The sequence below is a fragment of the Cimex lectularius genome, unplaced genomic scaffold (genome assembly GCF_000648675.2).
Source record: "Cimex lectularius strain Harlan isolate CLEC.00 unplaced genomic scaffold, Clec_2.1 scaffold78, whole genome shotgun sequence".
In the NCBI taxonomy this organism is placed as follows: domain Eukaryota; kingdom Metazoa; phylum Arthropoda; class Insecta; order Hemiptera; family Cimicidae; genus Cimex; species Cimex lectularius.
The window spans coordinates 363,707-382,127 of NW_019392658.1; the positions used below are offsets into that span (position 1 = coordinate 363,707).

Here is an 18,421-nt window from a genome sequence, read left to right on the forward strand (position 1 = left end):
GGAACATCGAGTACCCCATCAGACCTCAATTAGGTTAATTGAATGATATATGTAAAGGGAGATGGATGAATATGGAGTACTCCATCACCCTAATTGAATAAATGTTATGTAAATAGGATTGAACGTATTTAAGAATGAACATAACTATGGTTTGGGACTGCTTGCTGAATTGATCTAGTTGTTGACACTCCTCACTCTCTAGAGCCCAATCTCTGTGGCTGGACAGATAAGACTGAAGTTTGTCCCTGGACTGCCAACACCTGGGGTGGGTAATTCTAGAGTTTGCCAGCAATTTGTGGTAAATAGCAAAACCTGGAATTGCCACTGGACTAAAGGAAGTGGATAGGTTCAAATTGGCACTTGTATATAAATCCAATTCCAATTCAGGATTTAATATCTCTTACTGTCTTGTTTTGTTTTAAATATTATTTCCTTTATAATTAATTACTTATTTAAAAATTCATATTAGATATAGTACTTTTATAAAAAAGTACAGGAGAGAATAGGTGGAAATGGAATGGTTTGTTTATGTTAGGTAGAGTTTGGGTTGGAACGGTTACATTGGGGATATTGAAGGTTAGGATATGTTAGGTAGAATTAGGGTTAGCATATGTAAAGAATGGTTAGGCTAGTTTAGGGAGAGTTAGGGTTAGAAATTATTTTGAATAGTTAGGTAAGGTAGAGTTAGGGTTATAATATGTTAGGGAATGGTAAGGTTCTGATAGGTAGAGTAAGTGTTAGGTTGTTACGAAAGTTTATATTAGGTTAGGACAGGTGTAATAATAATAAGTGGGAAGTTTATGGGCCAACAAACAGCTGAGGTCATCGCCGGCCCTCTACGTGTTTTCCATCTTTTTCTTTTCTTTCGCGCATATTTTGTTTTAAACTGCAGCCATTTGAGCATCTCGATCTGGTTACCGACTCTGAAAAGGTGTATATTTTTAAATTTCAGTTATTAAAATATCTATGTGCAGATTCAAGGTAAGGTTATAAGTGCTTTACACGATACAGAGCAGGGGCGAATAGCATTGCAAAATGACTAATAAATATAAAATAAAAATTTTAAAGTCAACTTTGAGCAATGATATTCCAATAAATAAATTAAACCGTTGCAAAAAAAAAGTTAAGTAAAATTAACTGAATTGATTTACAAGCCCATGTTAAGTGATTCAATTTTCATCATTAGAGTACTGAATTATATAATCATCATAAAAAATGTAATTTAATAATAATAATTTTAAAAAATGATATTTAAAAAAATAACAAGCAAGAAATATAGATTACTCCGAGTTCAATCTATTTCACAAAATCGTTCTTTCATCACTTCTTTTTTCATTTATTTTATTTATACAGTTTGTATATTTTTTATTACAGATTTTTATTCAAGTGAGGGTTAGAAGTGCTTTACACATGATATAGAGCAGGGGCGAATAGCATTGTACAATGCCTAATAAATATAAAATAAAAATTTTAAAGACAACTTTGAACAATGATATTTCAATAAATAAATTAAACCGTTGGAAAAATGTTAACCAAAACTGAACAGATTTACAAACCCATGTTAAGTGATTCAATTTTCGTTCAGCTGTCATTATTCCATCGTTACAGCACTGAATTATATAATCATGATTAAAAAAAAATTTAATATAATAAGAATTTAAAAAAAATCATATTTAATAAAATAACAAGCAAGCAAAAAAAAAAAAATTACTTTGAGCAATATCATACTCCTACATAGTCATGTTAATGATTTGTACACAACAAACTGATTATATCATTAAGAACTTCTTGAATCTGTTGCCAAATCGATACTTCTTGCATCCATGCTTGTGTCCGTCTGACTTTCCTCTGAAGTACTACTGGAAGCATCTGATGATTTCTTTTTCTTAGGTTTGTACTCAGTTATTATTACAGTGACATTATTCACAGTGATTTCTCGAGTTTGAGCAGAACTTCGGTCAATATTTTTCAGCCTCGGTCTAAAAAACAAAAATTTTGATAATAAATGCTAAAATAACATATTTTATACTAAGTGTTAATTTAAAAAAACACTTTACTACTGAAAATGATTTTTTTATATGCATTTTATAATTTTTTGGAAGTCCTCCCTATTTTGGCTGAATACACAAACGCGTTTTGTGTGCCCATTTTTGGATCATTGATTTCATGTTAGTGGAAGTGCGCATGCGGTAGGGTTAGCGTAGGTGAAGAATGGTTAGGCTAGTTTAGGGAGAGTTAGGGTTAGAATATATTAGGAATAGTTCGGTTAGGTAGAGTTAGGGTTATATATATTAGGGAGTGGTAAGTTTACGATAGATATAGTGGTAGGATGTTACGAAAGGTTAGATTAGGTTAGGTAGAGGTAGGGTTAGAATATGTTAGGAATGTTTAGTTCATGATGGGTAGAGTTAAAGTTAGAATGTTACGGTACGTTAGATTAGGTTAGGTAGAGTTAGGGTTCGAATATTTAGGAATGGTTAGGTTAGATAGAGTTAGGAGAGAATAGGTTTGGAATGGTTTGGTTTGTTTAGGTTAGGTAGAGTTTGGGTGGGAATGGTTGGTTAGGTTATGTACAGTGAAGGTTAGAATATGTTAGAATGGTTAGGTTAGGTAGAATTAGGGTTAGCATAGGTGAAGAATGGTTAGGCTAGTTTAGGGAGTGTTAGGGTTAGAAAATATTATTTCAAGAAAACACGTCGTTGGCCAACGGCTTAAAATTTGGTTATTTATACGAAAGTCAGGAGAAACTTCGCGATGCGCGGGCAAGTGGAAGTAGGTGGCCAAGGGAGCATGTTGTCCTTTAACGGTAAGTACGACATCGTGGCTCCTATTTGGGAATAGTTAGGTTAGGTAGAGTTAGGGTCATAATACGTTAGGGAATGGTAAGTTTATGATAGATGGAGTTAGTGTTAGGTTTTTACGAAAGGGTAGATTAGGTTATGTAGAGGTGTATATTTATTTTTAAATTTCTGTTATTACGAATTTTTTTGTGCACATTCAAGTGAGGTTTATAAGTGCTTTACACATGATTCAGAGTAGGGGAGAGTAGCATTGTAAAATGCCTAATAAATAAAATGAAAATTTTAAAAACAACTTTGAACAATGATACTCCAAAAAATAAATTAAACCGTTGGAAAAAAAGTTAAGTAAAATTAACTGAACAGATTTGCTAGCCCGAATTTTACTTTTTTTACATGAAGTTTTAAATTTTCAATGCAAGTTGTAATAAAAATAAAATAAAATTGCTTGGGAAAGTAAATACTACAAAACTGGCAATATTTTTATTTTTGAACAGTTCACATTAGATAGAAGGAAAATTGTGAAAAAATCTTTGGAGCATTGGGAAGTACGACTTTGCATCATCAGCATTGGGTTGGTGAAAATGTGGAGGGGGCGTGGCCCGGACGAGGTGAAATTCGTCTTTTCTTCCATCCTCTTCGGCGATCTTTCTGAGGGCGGAAAAATAGTTAAAAATGCTGATTTGTACAAATGGCCGTTTTTCGAGGAACCCCCCCCGGTCATCGTTCGACTGCCGATGTTCGAGTCGTGTTGGCCCGACTGAGGCGTGACTTGTTTACGGCCGGGTTTGTGTACAGTCTCCAGTCCGAGTGTCGGCTGTCGTGAGACGAGTCTCGAGTTCGGAGTGGTGCCGCCGTCGGTGAGTCGCCCAGCCCAGAGCCGCCCGCCGTTTCGTCGTGTGCGGAGTCGCGCCGCTCGGTCCCAGGAAGTGAAAGACGCCCCATGGAGGCGGACCGTTGAGAGGCCGAAGGCTCCCGTCACCTGGGAGGATTTGCAACCTCTCCCACCCTCGAACCGCGGCCGATAGACGATGGAAGAGAAGAACAATCCTCCAAACAGGTATTCGAATTTTGAGGCAGCTTTTTTTTATTTTCTTTTTTAAATGGGGGAGAAGGCGGTGTTGGACGGGGGCGGGCCTTCGCCTCTTCCCTCCTCGCCTCCGTTCCACCCTTTGTTTGTTTATCCGACTCATGTAAACAAATCGGTGGAAAAGAGATTTTCCCTCAGTTTTTCCAATCTTTCCGTTCAATTGAAAATCGGCTTTTCTTATCAAACTGCTCGCTTTTCCGCTCCAAAATTTAAAACTTTTCCTCTCCTCTATTCTTCCGAGGAAGCGTCGACGCCCGAATTCCAACCCAACCCAATTAAAACACTGTCATATGTAACTATTGAATTTAATCGTACGAGTGGCCTAGGGCGTGATAAACACGACAACTGACAACCGATCTTAAAATAAACTCATTTTCAAAATTATGCAATCACTATTTCTAAAGTTGTATTTGTACAATTATTCCATGATTTTCCCCCCAAAAAACTCTCATCCTTCTATTAACTCTCTCAGAAAATGATTATTTGGAGATTACATACATAGGTACATCAGACAAGACCGCATCTCACGATCTCCAAATAATCATTAATGAAGTCACTAAATACACAACTCTTAGAAAAAAGAAGTGGCCTCCCATTATTCATAGAAATGGAATTTTGAAAAGAGATAATCTGCAAGCAAATACATTTCAGTGCGGGTAGGTTGACCATGGGCACTTAGGCTCAGTTCACTGGAAGTGATCAGTATAAGAGACAGATATTGAGGAAACGAAAGTAACGTAGGGACAGACCGAGGAGACTGAAAGGCGGCCGATTTTGAGTTGCTTGAGAAGGTTTGGTCATTTGATACCTTTTTTGTATGAAGGCATCCGACAGGACATTGTGCAACATGGTATCGAGCAGATCTCTCCATCTGATTCTTGTCATTTATGTTTTATACACCTTCGTTGCATTTTAAAAAATGTTTAAAAGGGACATTTTTCCTAATGACAAACTAATTTCATTTTTTTTTTTTTCATTAGTTCAAATACCCTGATCCTCAAAAAGAAAAAAAATCCTCATCCTTGTATTAACACCCCCAGAAAAGACAAAAAGAAGTGGTCTCCCCTTATCCACATAATTATTCGGAGATCGTGAAATGCGGTCTGGTGTGATGTAGGTTTTAGAACATTTTCTTTATTGTGCCAAAGTTTCGATCTTTATTGAGATCATCTTCTGGGCATGGGGTTTATAAACATTGTTTAAATTTTACAAATACATGTAAGAGGTGAGAAAAAAATGATTTTATACAATGCTAGAAAATTTTAGATTATAAAAAGAATAATCTAAGATTTTCTAGAAGGTGTCTGACAGGACATTGCGCAGCATGGTATTGAGCAGATCTCTCCATCTGATTCTTGTCATTTACCTTTCGTACGCCTCTGTTAGATTTAAAAAAATGTATAAAAGTAACATTTTCCATAATAACAAACTAATTTCATTATAATTTTTTTTTTAATTAGTTCAGATACACTGCTCTACAAAAAAAAAAAAAAAGGAAAAAAAGAATTAAATTTTAATATTTTTTTATACACTTGCCTTTTCGGTAATATTAACACAAATATCTTTTTAATTCAAGTGTTTATTGAAAGATTTGGTTAGTGGGGAAAATAAAATTATCTCTCAAAAGCAAAACAAACAAAAAATCAATTTTGTGTTTGAATATGAAACATTATAAAACATACTTAACAATCTTTGATAGAGTGAATTAAATCCTCTTGCTCTTATAGCACTCTCTAAACTCATCTCATATCTCAGCATGCTCATAATTAAGTATTTAACCACTCCTTAAGGAATTTCATCCCGAATCTCAACTAACATAACTTTCAGCTCAGCTAAGGCTGTATGAGCGTTATAGTTTTATTTTATTATCATACTTAATGGGATTCATATCTTAGGATGTAAATGTTGACATCTCAAAGGTACTGCATAACACTGGTGGCAACTACAGCAGTTCTTGCGTAAACAGAATTGTTCACTTATAAATGGAGCACATGGTACCACTGCTCAAGAATTGGCAGGAATATACTGTCACCATTCCTGAAAAGTGGCATATCTTAGTTCTCTATCGAGTCGAGTTTAAAGCATCGGTATGAGTATTTATCCGGAAAAGTGGCACGTTTCATGGTGTCAGTTTTTTTTTTTTTTTTTTTCCCCCCGAAACTTGCCTGATAGGCCAAACTAGTTAAATGTACAAATTTATTTTTGATAAAACAATTATATTAAAGGCTGATATTAATTGCTTCCTATAAAAATTTGTTGTTATGTGAATTTGTTTTGCATAAGCATGGGGTAGAGTAATGGAAAATAAATTTTGCCGTTTGGCTTTAGTTCAGAACGTTACACCAATCAATTATTATAGTTAGTAATAAAATTTATGATATTGCAAAGTCGTTAGCATTAGCCAACTTAAGATGGCAATGCTGTTATTACTGGTTTAAGTAATAGGAATTATATGTTCTCATTCCTTTTATTTATTTATTGTTTATACTGTACCGGAGTCACATTTTCGGTTGTTAAATCAATCGTATAAATATGTTTTTTGTAATATGGAATTATTAAAGGCCATGATGATGACATTAAAATAGGTTGAAAGCTTGGCGTAACAACTGAATTTGCTCATTTTTTCAAGACCATAAAGAGTTCATGAATTATTTTAGTTTCAGTTCTTTTATTTTAATAACATTTATAATAATAGAAATGATGAATGGTGGAGTGAGTGCGGTGTTCGATCAACAGGTTCAAAGCTTTTTAAAAAGGATTCTTAATAATTGTTTTTTCATAAATTTTTTTACAGTGTTTTCTTTTAAGATTTACATTATTTTACAGTTGCAACGATATTTTTTTTTCATTTCTTAATTATAATATTTTTGATAATCAATAAAACCTTTATTTCAATAATTAATTTTGTATTTTAAATAACTAATTAGCCCTGACTCCAGGAGGAAAACACATTTGGGTCAAAAATAATTTTAATAAAAATTACTACATGGATATTTATGCTCGTTTGTTAGGTTTGTATGTTGTCTGTTACTAAAAATTAATACACTTACAGTCATTCATTAACCACCATTATCGTTAAAGTACACAAACCAGCGTAAATTACTGAGAGCCAATGTATGCAAGAAAAGTGTCACAACTCAAAATATTTTAGGGATGGTACAGAGACTGGTAGTGTTTGGGGGTTGGAATGGCCTAACTGTTGTTAGCCCCTGAAACTCAACCTCTGTAATTTTACCTCCTTCATAAACGCAGACAGCTTTCATTTTTTACTCTTGCGTTATAAGCTCTGTATTGTGTATCCCTTTTAAACAGTCATTTTTTTCTTCAAAATCGCAACTACTGCATAGCTTAAATTTCATTCTGACCATTTGTCGATTTTAGTCCTTTCGGATGCTCTCTGTCAAACCTTATAACTGCTGTCACTTGTAATCTCAAAACCACAAAACATTAAATTTTTACTTTAAACAATATTTTCTAGACTCTCAATCAGATTATTTCTTTGTTTTTTAGCATTTTATTTTCCTTTTGTATCTCCATTTAGATTCTAATAAACACATGGCTGCCGTCAATTTATTCCTAGAAGTTTTCCCTTCTTTTTCTGAGATGTAGTTTTGTTCCATTCTTCCAAAAATGTGGTTCTGTTCTTAGCCATGAAGACCCTTGGTTTCCCTGACAAAGGGCACTCTGCTCTATTATTGATTACCATTTTCCACCTCCTGACTCCTAACTTTTTGAGATCATCCTCGACATCATCAACACACGGATGTCTCTGCATTTTTTTTTTTTTTTTGTCCCTTCCATTCTGGTTACATGCTCCAGCCTTCCAGACTTCATTACAACCGCTAAATCAGTCTGTTTATAAAGCTCCATCAATTCTACATTCATTCTTTTCTCAATTCATTTTGACCAAGACTTTTCTTGAAATTTTTCTTTACCATGTGTTTACACCCAAACTAGGTGTCTCAATAATGACTTGAAAACCTTAATCTTCAGTTCTCTGTATATAGTCTTTTTTTTAAGTATGTGTATGGCCGCATAACACCTGTTTCCTGCAAACAGCCTTGCACCTGGGAGATTTTATTCATCGATGTGATCGCTGTTCCTAAATAATAAAAAAAAATTTTGGTGAAAAGATACTATTATCTCCACTCTATTCTGGGACTGCCCTAATGGGAAGCCACTACATACTCATATTTTTTTTTGTTAACTGGCAAACTTCACTAGTTCCTTTAGGATTCTCTTCTATTTTCCTCATCACCATTTCTAGTGCTGTATTAAAGACGATAGCATGGGATTACCTTGACGTAAGTTTGTGTATATTGTGTTTCGGGGGGAGATTTTGTACTGCCAGCCAGAATTTTTGCTCGGCTTTCTGTTAGGTCCATTTTAACAAAGGCGTCTAAGAATAGAGTAGCCCATCTTAAACAGATTTTTAGGGGGAGTTCCTATTAACGCTATTATATGTTGTACTCAGCATTTTTCTGAAAACATCCTTAACATGAGTATATAATGTAATGTTCATCAAAAAACCGTGGATTGCTATTTATGTCTGGCAATCTGGTGAACTTATGCTTCTTGGATAACTATTGTTAGATTGATTGTTTGCTTTTGGGCCAAAATGTTTTCCTGTACTATTTGACATAAAAAGAGAAAACAGGGGATTTACAATATAACTGTATACATTGTATACTGTATTTATTAAAAAATAAAAAAACAGAGTAAACAATCTATTCTCATTCACTATCTCATAGTGGCACATTTAAGGCCCCAGTGAGATAATGCTCCTGGAAAATAGGAAATTATTTATCTTTTTTATATTTTTTAATATTAATTATTCCTTTTGTTAAAGGAAATAATAACCACAAAATTTCCCTAATAAAGTTCACTGAATAAACTCAACACTGATAAACTTTTCTGAAAAACCAAGACTTTGTTACTAACTTGGACTTCAGAGACTTTGGAGCAGTAGAAACAAGCCTGTGCAGATATTTCCAACACTTTTTCTTTGCTTCATCATTTCAAAAATCATTTTTTTTACATTTTTCGTTTTCAGCAATCCTGTATCTAGCATTACAGTTTGAAGGGAAAAACATTCCCCAGGAACACCTAGCTATATTTTTTCCTTTTCCTCTTTTGTCCTCCTAGTCTTGCTGTTATCGCTTCGCTGTATTTCGGTGTTTTTTTTGTCATCTTCATCACAAGCTGTCAGTCTAATAAAAATGATCAAACACTCGTCAGTCCAGATGACAAAGCATATGATCTGATTATTTGAACGTTTTTCTTATAATAAAACAATAGATTTTTAAACTAATTGAAATGAAAATATCATAAAATTTCTTGATATAAGTAAAAGCATGAAAAGAAATGCTACTTGTCATTACACAAATGCTATATTAGGATATCTTAATTTATAGGTGATTGGAACAAATTAAAATAGATTTTATTATGTATGAAATTGATCAAACAAATCAATTTTGTCTATAATTAATTAAAAGTGTTTATGTACAGAAAAATGTATAGTCTCAAAGTAAATATAAATCAAATGAAATTACAGTGCTTGAATTAAAATAATGACTGTACAGAATCTATACAAAAACCAGTTTTTAATTGTGTTATACATTAAAATAAATTTCTCTCTCCCGTTTATGACAAAAACATGTTAAACCTCCATAGATAAAAGATAGTTTCAGTAATATCAGATGGTTGGATTCATAGGTCAAGGACACTCTATTAGGTAGTAGAGATATTGCAGTTTGTTGTTAAATACACAGCGTGAATATTGTTTTGTAAACATGCAGAAAAAAGTCATTCACTTTAATTCGTATATATCATGAAATTTGAAGAAAAAACTAATAAAATTGATTTTTTGAAAGACATATTATCTTATTCCTAAAATGTGCAGTCTTATCAAATCGCTCAATTTTTTCATTAATTGACAATGGCAACATGCTGAAACGGGTCTGAGAACGTCCAAAACGAACAGGAAGAGGCAGACTGAGGCGATTAGAAATCAGACTTCATTAGGTAAGTTGATCGATCGAGGCTATTAACTAGGAGAGAAAATCAGGTATATTTAAACAAATAAAAAAAGCTCACATTTGCATGTGCCAAAACAAAAATTGTACTCGAATTTGCGTTTTACACTTATTACTTGCGGTGTAATAACTTGCTTTTTAGTAAATCATCTTAGATATAGTTTTAAATTAACCATCTTTAATAAACTATTGAAAATCATATAATTATCCAGACATTATCTATGAATAATAAATAAATATTTTGTTTCTGCTAAGTATTGTTCTAGTGAAACATTTTTTTATTGTGAAATTTATCCAATGTTTTGTCTCAGGGGTGATGAACTTGTAATTTGGCCATTTCTGATCTAGTCTGACAGATAAGTTTTGGCATTTTGCTCCATCATTCATGATGGCAATATGCCGAAACTTGCCTAATAGGCCAAACTAGTTAAGACTAGTTAAATGTAGCCATTTGTTTTTTATAATAAAATTATATTAAAGGCTGGTATTAATTGCTTCGGATAAAAATTTGTTGTTAGGTGATATTTATTTTGCATAAGCATGGGGTAGAGTAATGGAAAATAAATTTTGCCGTTTGGCTTTAGTTCAGAACGTTACACCAATCAATTATTATAGTTAGTAATAAAATTTATGATATTGCAAAGTCGTTAGCATTAGCCAACTTAAGATGGCAATGCTGTTATTACTGGTTTAAGTAATAGGAATTATATGTTCTCATTCCTTTTATTTATTTATTTATTTTTTTATTATTATTTTTTTTAAGTGAAGTATTTTAAACTGTACCGGAGTCACATTTCCAGTTGTTAAATCAATTGTACAAATAAGTTTTTTGTAATATGGAATTATTAAAGACCATGATGATGATGACATTAAAATAGGTTGAAAGCGTGGCAGTGACAACTGAATTTGCTGATTTCTTCAAGACCATAGAGTGTTCATGAATTATTTTAGTTTCATTTCTTTTATTTCAATAACATTCATAATAACAGAAATGATGAATGGTGGAGTGAGTACGGTGTTCAATCCTTTTTAAAAAGTTCAAAGCTTTTTAAAAAGGATTCGTAATAATTGTTTTTTCATAATTTTTTTACAGTGTTTTCTATTAAGATTTACATTATTTTATAGTTGCAACGATTTTTTTAATGTCTTAAATACAATATTTTTGGTAATCAATAAAACCTTTATTTCAATAATTAATTTTGTATTTTAAATAACTAATCACATTTGGGTCATAAATAATTTTAATCAATTCTTCAATGGGAGTGTGCTTCCTATCACAGTACTCGTCTTTATGAGTATATTAAATTCACTAGTTTCGTGGTCCACTTGACCAATTAATATCATACAATTAATTAATGATTTTAGTTGAGATAAAAAAGTCAATGGCACGAGCGGGATTCGAACCCGCGACCTTCGGCTAAATACGCCGCTGCTCTACCACTTGAGCTATCGTGACCTCGATCCACTCGGACACCAACCTCCCATCTCAACAACACCTTTTGAATTTTCCCTCCTTTTTGCCATTTTTCAAATGTCGTGTAATCAATTTGATTCTCGGCGACAAATGAAATGGCCATGGAGAGCTTTAGTGAAGGATACTTCATTTTAAACTTATTAAATTCACTAGTTTCGTGGTCCGCTTGACCAATTAATATCATAAAATTAATTAAGGATTTTAGTTGAGATAAAAGTCAATGGCACGAGCGGGATTCGAGGTCACGATAGTTCAAGTGGTAGAGCAGCGGCGTATCAAGCCGAAGATCGTGGGTTCGAATCCCGCTCGTGCCATTGACTTTTTTATCAACTAAAATCCTTAATTAATTTTATGAATATAATTTCCCTTAGATGGAAAGAAAAAGTTGAAAGGTGTCAGCTGAGCATTTGTCAACAAATGTTTTTTTCCTTGTTAGTTTTTTTATCATCCTAAGGATATTAATGCCTAAACAGTTTAAATGCAAAAAAAGGGGTTGTGTACCACATAAATGAACGAACTTATATAGCAAAAGTTATTTTCTTTATTATTTCAATAAAAGTGTATTTTTAATTCAACCTGAAACCTATATCAATTTGGCTTTTTCTTATCAGTTTTTATTGGCTTTGTATGTGTATATCTGTACTTTATTTGTTTTAATAGCACAATTGTGTGTGCTACATTGTTGGTAGATGTTTTCGGTAAAATGTTTCTAATGTATTTTTGTGAAATTTACAGAGCTTGAAGTCTCCGTCGTGATGGTTTGGAACCTTGACATCATGGATAAGTAAGATTCTGTTTTATTTATAATTTTATTCAAATAAGTATTTTTTAACATAAATTATAATTGAAAAGATTGACATAGTATTATTGGAGTGTATAATTACTGAAATTTTTTTTGAAACGGTTAACATTTTTTGATCTACGCTCAGCCATAAATGGGTTTAAAAATTATTGTAACAGTGTGTCCTTTGATGAACCCCGAGGACGGCCATAAAAAGTGCCGAAAGCTTGTCATAGAGCAGTTGTTCTTAAAAAGATCCCCAGACAATCCATTAAAGGCTGAGTCATGTAGACTTGTTTATATTATGCAAAATTAACGTATTAAATTGATTAAATTAGTTAAATTGAGAATGAGAAAGAAAGTGTGTACTTAATATATTGTTTTCTACTTGTGAAAGAAAAAGTATTATTGATTAAATAACAAAAAATGGTCTGATGATTGATTTGTGCATTCTACATTAGTTTTAAATTATTATATGAAATCAACTCTGTCGCCATACAATACATTCATTTTTTAATTTTTTTAAATTTAAATACATGAATGTTTTGGCTTCCAAACTGCCATGATTTTTTTTCTAGAAGAACTAAACGGCAAGCAAAAGTGTTAGAAGATAATTATTGGGACTGCAGTGTGTGTACTTATAGAAATACTGCTGAAGCTTTTAAATGCCTCATGTGTGACATAAGGAAAGGAACCTCAACCAGGTATTAGTTTATATCCATTGTTTTTATTAGAAACAAAATCAATGGTTGGTCATTTGGTTGCTAGAATCGGGGGGGGGGGATAGATGTTTATACTCAACAATACAGACAAGTTGCAAATTCCACCATGATGTACAAAGAAGGATGACAATTGGTCTTAAAAATAAACAAAAACACATTCAACATGAGGAAACACACATCATTTTTAATCAAAACGGCACACAATAGAAAAACAAAATGAAGAATACAATAACTGTCACAAACGATGATTTTACATGAAAGATGCTTACAGGCATAGATATTATCGTTATTTAACCCTTCCACCATTCATGGACAAAAGGACACGACTAAGTAAAAGAACACAAACCCAGGGGCAAAACATTTTTAAAACTTAAAATAAATTCAAATGGAAACTAATATCATTTAAGTCAAACTCATCTCATTTTTAAATTCCAGAAAACCGCGAATTAATTCACAGTTGGTTGCTCAACAAGCAGTACCTCAGTACACAACAACGTCACTGAAACCTGTGAAAAGAGATGGCATCAAGGATAAAACTCTTAAACGAAGGATATCCCATGATAAATCAAGCAAGAAGACATGGCATCCGTAAGTACAATCAGTATCAATGATGATACATTGTGACATTTTTTCTTGAGGTCTGCAATGTGATTAACCTGCTTCAACCTCATTGTTTTGGTTTGTCAGAAGAAGTTCAGCTTTTCGCCATCTTCATGGCGTGGGTTTGTGTATCGCAGTGAGTTAATGTGACTGCAAATATTTTTAAAAAAATTGAAAAATTTTATAAATACAGAAACTTTCCTACACCAAACAACCTAACGTATTCTCTCCTAACTCTACCTAACGTAATCTAACCTTTCCTAACATTCTAACTCTAACTCTTCCTATCATATTCTAACCCTACCTTTACCTAACCTTTCGTAACAACCTAACATTAATTCTACTTATCAGAACCTTACCATTCCTTAACATATTATAACCCTAACTCTCTCTAAACTAGCCTAACCATTCTTCACCTATGCTATCTGTAATTCTACGTAACTTAACCATTCTAACAGATTCTAACCTTCACTGTACTTAACCTAACCATTCCAACCCAAACTCTACCTAACCTAACCATTCCTACATATTCTAACCTTAACTCTACCTAACCTAATCTAACCTTTCGTAACATCCTACCACTAACTCTATCTATCGTAACCTTACCACTCCTCAACATATATAACCCTAACTCTACCTAACCTAACTTATTCCTATTATATTCTAACCCTAACTCTCCCTAAACTAGCTTAACCATTCTTCACCTATGCTAACCCTAATTCTACATAACCCTACCCACATGCGCACTTCCATTAAAATGAAATCAATGATTCAAAAATGGGCATGCAAAAATAGTTTGTTTTTCCAGCCAAAATGGTGATGACTTCTGTAAAATTATAAAATGCATATAAAAAAAAATCATTTCCAGTAGTAAAGTGTTTTTTAATTAACACTTAATATAAAATATGCTATTTTAGCATTTATTATCAAAATTTTTGTTTTTTAGACCGAGGCTGAAAAATATTGACCGAAGTTCTGCTCAAACTCGAGAAATCACTGTGAATAATGTCACTGTAATAATAACTGAGTACAAACCTAAGAAAAAGAAATCATCAGATGCTTCCAGTAGTACTTCAGAGGAAAGTCAGACGGACACAAGCATGGATGCAAGAAGTATCGATTTGGCAACAGATTCAAGAAGTTCTTAATGATATAATCAGTTTGTTATGTACAAATCATTAACATGACTATGTAGGAGTATGATATTGCTCAAAGTAATTTTTTTTTTTTGCTTGCTTGTTGTTATTTTATTAAATATGATTTTTTTAAAATTCTTATTATATTAAATTTTTTTTTATATCATGATTATATAATTCAGTGCTGTAACGATGGAATAATGACAGCTGAACGAAAATTGAATCACTTAACATGGGTTTGTAAATCTGTTCAGTTTTGGTTAACATTTTTCCAGCGGTTTAATTTATTTATTGAAATATCATTGTTCAAAGTTGTCTTTAAAATTTTTATTTTATATTTATTAGGCATTTTACAATGCTATTCTCTCCTGCTCTGTATCATGTGTAAAGCACTTATACCCCACACTTGAATGTGCACATAAAAATCTGTAATAACTGAAATTTAAAAATAAATATACAAATTGTATAAATAAAATAATGAAAAAAAGAAGAGTGATGAAAGAATGATTTTGTAAATTAGATTGAACTCGGAGTAATCTATATTTCAGGTTATTAAAAATTATGAGCTTTTTACTGTTGGTCGTACTGATTGAACAAACGGCCACTCGTTCTTCCAATAAAGACTTTTTCATTTATTAATACATTGTAACCTCCTGTCTTTAGAAATTTCACTTGAAAATTTTAAATAATTATAAATTGAGTGAATTTTCAAAAGTCCAAAGTTGGTAGTTATACTTGTTATTGGAAGTATCTGTATAAAGGAAATTTGAAAGACGTAGGTTGGCAATTTTAGGAAACCAATTCAACTGTAATGTAGTGAAAAATTAATCACACTTAAAAAAAAATTAACACGAAAGAAAAAATTGTCTACCTCAGCAATATACGTACGTGTAAGTAATTATCACATTTCTTTTTTGTATTGTGAGTTCGTGGATTGCAAAAGTGTAACTATTATTTAGCATTTAATAATTTACTTTTGATACGAATAGATAAGCAATTTTCATAATTTAATGAACTTTGAAGAAAATTGCCTTTTTCGTAAATTTTAAAAATTACGGTTGTACTGGTTATATTAATGAAATCCTGGATTTTACTGATTATAACATCGATTCTTTTGATTAAATGTTTAATAAATTATAGGGTCATTTAATCAATTTGTTTAGTGTGTATATAATAAATTATGTTTTTCTTATGTTAAAATATGGATAGTTATGCATTCATGTAAAAAAATGAAGTATTATCAGACTGTGGTATTTTAAAATATAAAATGTATTTAGATTTAGAATACTAACTTGCCATTCATAACAAAATTTGTCTTATTTGGTTTATGTTGTATTTGATGAGGGATGATTTTTTTAGGGTTAGCAGGAAATTAATGTATCATTTGATAATATTAATTTTTTATGACATGTGTATCATTATCAGACTTCATTTCCGTTCAATTACAAGACACGTGTATATAGTAGTCAATACCGGGTATTGTAGGTCCAAGTCTGCTTCAAACTTTGTCGTAGTCTTTATTATATTTGATTAAATCAACTTTTCATGCATGTCTTTAATATTTTTATATAATGATAGCATGTAGATATTATAAATATTCAATTAAAGAAAGTATAATAATTATTGACTCATTATTTTATTGGGATGCAGTTGAATGTGTGACTTCTGATATAATTTTTACATTTTGAAAACGGTAGATTTTTTTTCTCACAACTGCATATTTATAGCCGTTTCAAATGTAGCAATTTGATGTAAAAATGAATATACTTTTTATTCATATTGAATATTTAAACAAAAATGGCTGGTTAAAAGCCAAGCCGTGTGGAAATAGTTTTCATTTACCTAGACCATTTTTAATATATTACTGGTACCTTGTACCCCTTTTAATTTTTTTGTAGTGTAAAACACTCAAATTTCAAAGTGCATAAATGAAATAAAACATAATTTGTCAGCATGAGTTAATTAGCAGATTAATTATTGAGCTCATGTTAGTATATTAACAATAGAATAGTATTTTATTATGTCAACTATCATTTGACGAGGAGGCGTTATTGCTACCTTCATAACACTTGCTATGTCCAGTTCTGCCAAAAATAATAGCTATAATAAATGTTTACATTATAAAACATTTGTTATAGGATAAGGTTTGAAGAGGTTTATCTTGAGCCAAGCACCAACTTTGCATTTATAACTCAAGTGCCTAGAAGACCTCAACAAAAGAAAGACCTAAAATTTAAATGTAAGTTTATACAGATTTGTAAAAAAAAATAATAATAAATAAAAAAAAATAAAAAGTTTGCCTGTCTTTCTCCTTTGTAATGGGCTGGCTATAAATATGACTTCGCTTTGTAAAAATAAAATGCCACTTATATTAAGTAACATCTATTAAAATTGACTTTAAAATTCTTTCAAAATGTATTTTTTGTTTAATTTTGTAAAAAAATAGTATTTAACATTACACAAGACTGAATTGTTTGTCTGTATTCTAACAACGATGCAGATGAAACATATACTTGTCTTTATTTGTTAAATATACATTTTTTCCCTCGTAATCATGTTTTATTTCAGTATATCCAAAGGCTAACATTAAAAAAAAAGTTTTATTTTGTTTTTCATAAAACTTAATCTTTCTGTTTTCATTATATCTGTCAGTCAAATAACAAAATCAGTCCAATGCTGACCAAAATAAAATAGCTTTTTCTACTTTGAAAGAGATTAAATTTCTTATTTTGTGAAACCCCCTCTGTGTACTTTCAGTCCTATTTTTTATTTTGAGAGACAATTTTCATTTGTGAATAATTTTTTTAATATTATTTTATTTTATTTATTTTTTATTATTATTATTTTTTTTTTTTTAAAGGAAAAGCAGAAGGAGGGGCTCATCAGTTTTGATGTTTTTCTGCAATTTATTGTGGTGTAAGAAATAGATTTTAGTTTACATTGTATTTTTTCAAGCTGCGTAAATAAGTACACAATCCACTAATTCATTTGATTGAGTGTTCAAACTATCCAAACAATTTAAAAAAATAAAATAACTGAATTATTCCAAGGCATGTCCGTAATAAAATTCATGTTATTAGCAATGAACATCAATATTCTTTGTAAATAATTATAGTCGAAGCTCGCTGTAAGGTTGTGATCATGCTGTATATTTCATAATAAATGTTGAAAATTGTAAAGAGTAAATATGGTTTGTATATTTTTTATTGAAAAAAAAATCATATTCACTGAATAGCCACAATCTTCTAAGTCAGAGGTTCGTTTTTGTATCAACTAGGTACATCAACATGACAGCCAGGCAGCACTAAAGGAAACTATTTCATCGATATTAAAGTTCAGAGCCATTTGGGACTGAATAAGTTATTAGCCCTGTCAGTCATTGGGGAAAATGGCAAAATTACCAGGGCACAAATTGGTCTCAGAATGTTCGATGAAGGCACCTGTCGACCCTGAACACATTCAATTTAAATTTAAATTCCAGATCTAAAATCTGCTGAGCCCCAAATTTGAATGTTTTACTTTAGACCACTAATTTTTTTCAGATTCACCTTGACTGTGCTGTCCAGTTTAAGAAATGAGAAAGCTCCTGGTCTAGACAGTCAACTATGATTTTTACAAAAACACTCCACCTATATTCAGTGACAAAATGTTATCTTTTTTGAACTACATACCTTTACAATTTAAGTATCACACCAATTTCTTCAGTAAGTAATTTTCCGCTGTTTAAGAAGGGGGTCTCGGTGATGTTTCTAATCATAGAGGCATCTCATGTTTAGATGCCATTG

General features: G+C 31.7%; 2 protein-coding genes across 7 annotated transcripts; one reads left to right on the plus strand and one right to left on the minus strand.

Annotated features, from left to right (window-relative positions):
* Window positions 1-1,777: 1,777 nt before the first annotated feature.
* On the minus strand, window positions 1,778-3,743 carry LOC112126204. Its single transcript, XM_024224809.1, has 3 exons — window positions 3,595-3,743; window positions 3,351-3,449; window positions 1,778-1,979 (listed from the first exon to the last, which is right to left on the minus strand). The coding sequence occupies exons 1-3, from the start codon at window positions 3,741-3,743 to the stop codon at window positions 1,778-1,780; spliced, it is 450 nt and encodes a 149-aa protein (XP_024080577.1).
* LOC106663344 (YY1-associated factor 2) lies at window positions 3,565-17,655 on the plus strand. 6 transcript variants are annotated; one of them, XM_014388133.2, is made up of 5 exons: window positions 3,565-3,858; window positions 12,133-12,181; window positions 12,757-12,882; window positions 13,336-13,488; window positions 14,447-17,655. In XM_014388133.2, exons 2-5 carry the CDS (start codon window positions 12,153-12,155, stop codon window positions 14,646-14,648), a joined length of 510 nt encoding a protein of 169 aa, XP_014243619.1. In that variant the 5' UTR covers window positions 3,565-3,858; window positions 12,133-12,152; the 3' UTR covers window positions 14,649-17,655. The 6 variants fall into 6 exon arrangements, with proteins under 6 accessions (XP_014243619.1, XP_014243620.1, XP_024080581.1 ...); XM_014388134.2 differs by having other exon boundaries at window positions 12,760-12,882; XM_024224813.1 differs by lacking the exon at window positions 3,565-3,858 and adding an exon at window positions 9,629-9,955 and having other exon boundaries at window positions 12,760-12,882.
* Window positions 17,656-18,421: the final 766 nt, after the last annotated feature.